The 8335-nt window shown below is 39.3% G+C and overlaps 1 protein-coding gene across 1 annotated transcript in view; it reads left to right on the forward strand.

Moving 5' to 3' along the window:
• Nucleotides 1–8335, forward strand: part of POC5 (POC5 centriolar protein) — a gene marked incomplete at its 5' end in the record, with an annotated part of 31569 nt that overhangs the window by 17181 nt on the left and 6053 nt on the right. The window contains 4 exons of the mRNA XM_018567832.1: nt 183–287; nt 2202–2381; nt 4491–4653; nt 7834–7970. Coding sequence (XP_018423334.1) covers nt 183–287; nt 2202–2381; nt 4491–4653; nt 7834–7970 — 585 coding nt within the window. The remainder of the gene's footprint in view (nt 1–182; nt 288–2201; nt 2382–4490; nt 4654–7833; nt 7971–8335) is intronic.

Below are 8335 nucleotides of genomic sequence, written 5' to 3' on the forward strand. Positions count from 1 at the left end.
CTAAAATCACAGGGGATGCTGGGGAATATAGTATTTTTATGTGAATTTACAGAGCACATTTTACGTAGACCTTAGAATAGATCATGTAGAATAATGTAACCTTCTAATTTCTGAACCAAATATTTTATTAGATACTCTCCAATCACAGAGAATCCAGAATGTCATGTTCTTCCCTCCCTCAGGTCATTTCTAACCTGACCCATGCCTTTGAGAAGCACAAGGAAAAGATCGAGCTCATGCGAGCTTTTACCCACTGGCGACTCCAGCAGATAGAAGCCAGACAAGAGGTAAACCGCAAGACATGTGAATCATTGTTATACAGCCAGCAGTATGTTTGGATGACTTGAGAGAGTGGCATGTTCCGGATTATTACAGATGACACAATTTAAAGAGAAACTATAGGCACATATAAAAAAAATTAAAAAAACACCTTCCAGTTCAGTCACCAATCCAATAAATAAAACCTTAAGTATATTTTAAAATACTGCAAATATAACTGCTTGCATTGTCTTATTATATTGTCCTTTTTTGCAGTAGAAATCGCGTATAAAGAGATTATGCCTAAAATTGAGCATGTAGTAAGAAATTGGCAGCAGGGTGGAGTCCATTATTCATGCTGATTATTCATTTATTGCGCGGTATTGTTAACAATAGTCTTAGTGATCTATCTACCAGTTTAGCAGGGCTGCACCACAGCATGCATTCCCCCTTCCCAAATTGAAAACCCCCCATTGCTGTAGGGAGTCATGTGGCAAGTGTCCTTATTTCCCTGTGACATAAAAGGCCTATAAGTCCGATAAAAACAGTGCACATATGTGTTTCTTAGGTGTGTTGTTTCATAATATTATTCAGAAAGTCCATCCTGGCATGACCCAAACGAATGGCAGTGTACTGTATGTCCATGTCACACACACAGCGACACACATGATACTCCAGGTATGTCACTATGACTAGGGATGTTGAGAGTTTTGCATTCATCTTTGTTGCCATAACTCTTAATATTGCAGGATGTAATTCAGAAATAGCTCTATGAACACAAGCAATGTTCAAAATTGAAAACATCAACTGCATTAGTCGAGTCGCAAGTGGGGCAGCCATGCAGCTTAGTTACAAGTACAAAAAAAATACTTAAGATTACAGAATAAAAAACATAAACCACTGAATCTGAATTAAAATAATTACATTGGTGGATGTGTAAGCCTAATGTAAGGTGATATATTTTATTATTTGTGAAATGTTCTATTTTCCTGTATCATATAAAGCAGTGTTTTCTAAAATAGCCCTCAGGGACCACTTAGTAGTCCTAACTTCTTGTGCACAATCTCTGATTAAATTCATTGAAGGGCTTCCTTTACTCTGTGACCAGTAAGCACTGTTTTGCCACTGCCTAGTAGTATGGAAAAATTACCTGTTGACAATTTTTGAGGACATTGCTATACAAAATACTGCTTTCCATATTGCTGCTAAAAGAGCTTTACCACGTTGCAAATGAAACTTTTTTACGTTTCCTGTAGAAACAGTCCCCTCTGTCTTTATGCAGTGTTTGATAGGAACCATTCTGTTTGATGTTGTGCTGTAAAAGCTCCATTTCCTGCATCAGTACCTATGGGTAAAGTCTCTGTGAACTCAGAGGAAGGGCCATCCTTGAATCGTAAAATATTCATGCCTACATTTGGATGGAAGTTGACTGTGACAGCACAAGCATTCAGAAGATGCTTGTGCTGAGAACTGTAGGCTAGCTAGGAGAGCAGCAAGGGTAGAAGATGAATTTGTCATGATTCAATAAGGTGTACAGCAAAGGAGGTGGAAATGAAAATGAGAAGAAAACTTGAGTTGTTACCCAAAATGACCAGTCAGATTCCTTGTTCTCTTTTACCAGAAAATGTAAGCTTAAAAAAAAACATTGGTCATTATGGGCAATAGCAGTGTTTTTGTTCCCTTTTTTGTAAATAGCCCCCTATGGCTGTCAGTTGCACCATGCATACACAGATGTCAAGGGATGTTTGTTTCAGAGCCTTCTGTTGATGCATTCAGCTTTCCTCAATGTGCTAAAAAGGGTTTAGAATAAGTATTTTAAGGATTAAGAAATATTAATAATGCATGGTGGGAAATTCTTTCATTCCAATCTTTTGAATTGTCTGTCTGTCACAATTTGTTACAAATCTGGTTAAACATCTAATATTTAATATCAAAACTTTTAGGATTATGCATGCAGTCTGGCTGATAGACATTACAGAAAGGTATTGCTGAAGAATAGCTGGAGAACCTGGCACTCTGCTATTGAAGTAAACTGGAAAGATAAAGTGGAGCAGGCATGTCGAGCCCGAGCTGAAGAAGTGTGTATTCAGTTGTCTAATGACTATGAAGCTAAGGTTGCACAGGTAACTTATCTACACTTCAAGACCAAATCATCTGAAAACAAATATTTCAGTTTTGTGTAGTTCTTGGCAAATTGAATTACATGGAGGGTGCCTACATTTGTGTAGTTCTTGGCAAATTGAATTACATGGAGGGTGCCTACATTTGTGTAGTTCTTGGCAAATTGAATTACATGGAGGGTGCCTACATTTGTGTAGTTCTTGGCAAATTGAATTACATGGAGGGTGCCTAAATTTTTTTTTTTTTTTTGGCACTAGTGTAGAAAATATGCCCTTCAAAACTACCAGATGTGTCCCATTGTCACCTATCAGACAGTTTGTCCAGCTTAAAGTGCAGCTGTGTTTTTGTAGGCAGAAGTTAGTTGTGAAGTAAAGGAGCATTTTTTTTCTCTATGCAGATTTTAGTGAATTTTGGAAAGGCGATGCTATGCTTTTGCCTACAATACTAGAATATAGTATTTTTTTATATACAGTGGGGCAAAAAAGTATTTAGTCAGCCACCAATTGTGCAAGTTCTCCCACTTAAAAAGATGAGAGAGACCTGTAATTGGCATCATAGGTAGACCTCAACTATGAGAGACAAAATGAGAAAACAAATCCAGACAAATCACATCGGCTGATTTGGAACAAATTTATTTGCAAATTATGGTGGAAAATAAGTATTTGGTCACCTACAAACAAGCAAGAGTTCTGGCTCTCACAGACCTGTACCTTCTTCTTTAAGAGGCTCCTCTGTCCTGCACTCATTACCTGTATCAATGGCACCTGTATTGCAGTTCTTTGGATGTTGTAGTGGGGTCTTCTGTGACCTCTTGGATGAGTAAACAAACCAATTATTTTGCACACTTTATTCATAAATTCACACCCCCTAATGTGATGTGTTTTAAACACATATAGTGGTTACACTTATTCTATTTGGGTGAGCCCATTACACCACGCCACACAGTATTTAGAATATCTCATATTTAAGAGATAATCACTGAAAAGAGACACACACAAGGAATCAATTATTAACAAAGATTTAAGTTTATTACTCACAGAGTTCATTGTCACAAAATATTATAATCACCACAATTTTTGCCATTTATTATTAATTTATTATATTTTTTATTATTTACAACATAATAATCACCACGGGTGTTACACTTGGATCAACATATTAATTTACAGTTAATGATATATATGAGGGCATTCAAAACCAAATAGATTAATCAAACCAAGCGCAACATACTAGTCCTTCTCAGCGTTTAAACATACATTGTTGCAGCTGGTGTCTAGTATTTTTCTCCCAGCGCAACCAATTTGTTTGAAATAGTGAAGCATGGTGGTGGCAGCATCATGCTGTGGGGATGTTTTTCAGCAGCAGGGAAATGGGAGACTGGTGAGGGTTGAGGGAAAGCTGAATGGAGCAAAGTACAGACATATCTTCAATGAAAACCTGTTCCACAGCGCTCAGGACCTCAGGCTTGGCCGAAGGTTCACCTTCCAATATGAAAACGATCTTAAGCACACAGCCAAGACAACACAGGAGTGGCCCAGCCAGAGCCTTGACTTGAATCCTATTGAACATCTCTGGAAAGATCTGAAAATGGCTGTCCACCGATGGTCCCCATCCAACCTGACTGAGCTTGAGAGGATTTGCAAACATGAATGGCAGAAAATCATCCAATCCAGGTGTGCAAAACATATCATACCCCAAAAGACTCGAGGCTGTAATTGCTGCCAAAGGTGCTTCAACAATGTACTGAGTAAATGGTCTGAATACTTAGGTACATGTCATATTTCAGGTTTTTCTTTTTAATACATTTACAGACATTTCTAAAATTCCGTTTTCACTTTGTCATTATGGGGTACTGAGTGTAGATTAATGAGGGGGAAAAAAGAATTTAAACAACTGTAGTATCAGGCTGCAACATAACGCAATTAAAAAAATGAAGGGGGTCTGAATACTTTCTGAATGCACTCTAATTCTTCAAGCTAGTCAATTTAAAAGTACAGTCACTATTAAAGTCATCATGTATGAGTTGGTTTCCATGTTCTAAAATGTCACTGTCCAAGAAATAAAGATTCTGCTCTGTGTTTTAACTCTGCTTTTTCTGCATCTCAACACAGCTGAATCGAGCCATAGAAGATGCAAAAGCAGAAGTACAGAGACTTCTTACGGAGAGGGATCACTTTGAGGGCACAATGAAGAAAGCCTTCATGCGGGGCGTATGTGCGTTAAACATGGAAGCAATGTCAATGTTTCAAGGGAGAGAAGCCCACATGGACCATGGTTAGTTATTAGACTAATACTGAACAAAATCTAATAATGTTTAGCTGATAATAGAATGGTTCCCGATAAACGCACCTTCTACAATTTAAAGGAAATTTGAATTGGTAGGACCATTTATTGATACTAGCTCGGCTCTCAAAATAGAGCAGAAGAAAGGGAAATGGTGAAAGGTTATATTGTGCAAACTTGCTTGATTTTTTTTTTTTTTTAAATCACTTAAGTCCGATGCCAATATGCGTCATTCTGTTTGTCCCAGAGGAAGTTATCATTCTAATGTGTCTGACTTGAGCAAATACATGTTTCAGGGGCTAAGTAAACTATGCATGTTCATTGACCTTCGTTCTAAAAGATATAACGATAGCTACAAGGTAGTCTGGTATATGTTTTGTTCATAGACCTCAGGCATTTCACAGAAAACGAATTAGAATCATTTATCAAGGTCTTAGTAATCTCTCAGTGTAATCATACAACTCTCCTTTTACTCCTTATATACTGGAATGGAGCTGAGTGGGCTGTGTGCATATACTGTACCAGAGACCTGTGTCTGTGACCCTCAAATTGATCCAGACCTACACTGAATGAAAGTGTGTTAGCAAGCTGACCACCAGGTGACACTGTAATACCAACTACATATGTCCAGCACCAGTAGTCAGATACTTCACACAGTATGGGAAGAAATCTCAAGGACTAAGATATTTATACATCCAGGAAAAACACCCATTCATACTCGTCTTTTTTACTTCTCCTCTTTCCTTGTATTCCTATGGACAGAACCACCTTAACTTCAGTTACTTTTTTTTTTGGACAAAAAAATGTTCAAACTGCACTGAGGTATCAAAGGCCACTGAAGCAGCTGTGCTAAATAGGTGACTACACCCAAAACATAAGAATTAAGACCAGCACTGTGCTCAAAATTGTGAAACTAATGCACTAAAACCAAGAAAATAAATCAACCAATAATCAAAAACTGTGCATAGTGCACAACACATGTGCAATAAACTCGCAATAATAAACTGTAGGAATCTGTGATCTCAAATTGAAAACCTTGTGAATTATAGGCATAAAAATTGTTACGCAAAAATAACAGACATATTTCTAGGATGCGATCATGTGAAAGTCCCATGAAACAACCCATATAGCGCTGTAATGTAAAGTCATCCAAATATATAGATCGTCTATTTCTTCAAATAAAGTGCAGAGAAAATCTTCCAACTATTGCATCCACACACCCTCTATGTGTAGGACAATTAATAAGTGATCCGTGCTCTTCACCGTGCTCAGACATATAACAAGCCGCAGTCACCGACTCGTATTCTTCACCATATAACAGAGGAGCAATCAACGCTTTTTGTATATTTAGGACCAAACCTAACCTCCTTCAACTTCTTATGTGGTGCTATGTCAGACGTGCTTTAATAATTCCTTCCACTTTTCAGCGTTCAATAAGAATAACCACACTCCATGTCTTATACCATTTCCATCGTCCACCTTCTTGTTGGTTCAAGCCCAGAAAAAGAATTATATGCTCCCCATAGTGCAGGATGTCAAAAAGGATTTATTAAGATTAAAAAATGCACTTACAATAGTAACAATATTGGCGCAAACCAAAGCCATCCACTGGAGTTCCTGTCCGACTGATGTTGATGCTCTTATGGATTTGCACGCTGACGCATTTTGTCACTTCTGACTTCTTCCGAGGTGACGGTCAACATACAAGCATCAAGATCTCTAACTCTTTTATATCTCAAGTAGTACCTATATCCAACACTAGATGTCATTACTAAACGTCAAATATGTGATATTAAGATCCCTCTCATAAACCTCTCACACTCGACTCCAGCGTATCAATGGCATAAAAGTGGAATAAATACATAAACCTGGATAAAGCGAAGGTGTGCAACGAAGAATAAAAGCGTTGGGTATTATGTGGAGCCTATTAGGGGACAAATATGTTCTAGCTCCAATGGATGAATAGCATATGTACACATACTAAGAAAAGAAAAAAAGAATTACAGAGATCTTGATGCTTGTATGTTGACCGTCACCTTGGAAGAAGTCGGAAGGGACGAAAGGCGTTAGGTGGGCAGTTCCATGCGAGCATCACGATCAGTTGGACAGGAACGCCAGTGGATGGCTTTGGTTTGCGCTAATATTGTTTTACTATTGTAAGTGCATTTTTATCTTATTTTATAAATCCTTTTTTTTTTACATACTGCACTATGGGGAGCATAGCTTTCTTTTTCTGAGCTGGAACCAATAAGAAGGTGGACAATGGAAATGGTGTAAGGCATGGAGTGTGTCTATTCTTATTGAACGCTGAAAAGTAGAAGGGATAATTAAAGCACGTCTGATATAGCACCATATAAGAAGTTGAAGGAGAGGATGTGGTCCTAAATATACAGAAAGCGCCGATTGTTCATCTGTAATATGGTGAAGAATATGAGTCCGGTGAGTGCGGCTTGTTATATGTCTGGATAATGTAAAGGTTCTTGTTGTACTCCTTACCGGAAATCCCATACGATATTGGAGGGTGCTTGGAATGACTGCTGGTGGCACCACTGTAAGCATAGGATGTTTGTGAAGAATGTCACCAGCACACCAAAGATCCTTCTAGAATCACCAAATTCTTAAGAATGGGAACAAGCGCGTTCGGGACCTCGCAGGGTCCCTTCATCAGGCTTCAAAATTGATGTTGAACATTCAATGTTGAAGCCTGATGAAGGGACCCTGTAATGGCCCGAAACGCTTGTTCCCATTCTTGACAATTTGTTCAATAAAATGAACATTTGTTATGTCTGAGCACGGTGAAGAGCCCGGTGAAGCGCACGGATCACTTATTAATTGTCCTACACGGACAATTCATTTTCTTGGTTTTAGTGCACTAGTTTCACAATTTTGAACACAGTGCTGGTCTTAATTGTTATGTTTTTTGTTTTGTTTTTAATTTGCATCTTGGGGATAATTTGAATAAAGAAAAGGAATGTTGGAGATCAAATGTCATCCGCCCCCCCACCACACTTCCTCCCCCGTGCCCCTCCCCCCCTTTAACCAAAAAGACAAAACCTAGCACGTGACTGGCTGCTCTTCTTGTCCCTCCAATTTTTTATAAATGAATCCAGATTTATGGTTACTGTATTCCAGTTTGTTTAGTTAAATAGTAACTACATCTTAATCCAGCAGATCCTCCAAGGAGGGAAGACCTTGGCTCTAGTCCTTCTGTGACATTTCAGCAACCACCAGCCTCGGCTCCTCTGATGTCCTCCCAACACGATGTCTACTCACCTGGCCACACTCTAGCTGGACCTTTGGAGCCGAATGTGAGTGGAAAGCTTCTGGCCAGTTACTTATATATGGTAGAATGTATTCTTGCATTTAATTCACAGGGCTGTTCACAAAAGAGTGAAGAGTTTGGAGAAGGCAGGAGAAGGCAACAATCTAGTACAACATAGCTGAACTGAAAAAATTCTCCAATTCTGCTCACTTTCCAGATCAGCCATGTTGTCCTAGATCAGTGGTCCCCAACCCCCGGGCCGCGGACCGGTACCGGTCCATGGATCAAATGGTACCGGGCCGCTGGGCCCCGCACTGCCGACGGGCTTCACAGTGAGGGGGCGGGTCCTGTGACTCACCTCCCCTCCCGGCCGCGTCCATAGTAACAGGCGGCGGGAGGGGAGGAGAGTCA

Source organism: Nanorana parkeri, unplaced genomic scaffold (genome assembly GCF_000935625.1).
Source record: "Nanorana parkeri isolate BGI_ZX_2015 unplaced genomic scaffold, ASM93562v1 scaffold1101, whole genome shotgun sequence".
Taxonomy (NCBI): domain Eukaryota; kingdom Metazoa; phylum Chordata; class Amphibia; order Anura; family Dicroglossidae; genus Nanorana; species Nanorana parkeri.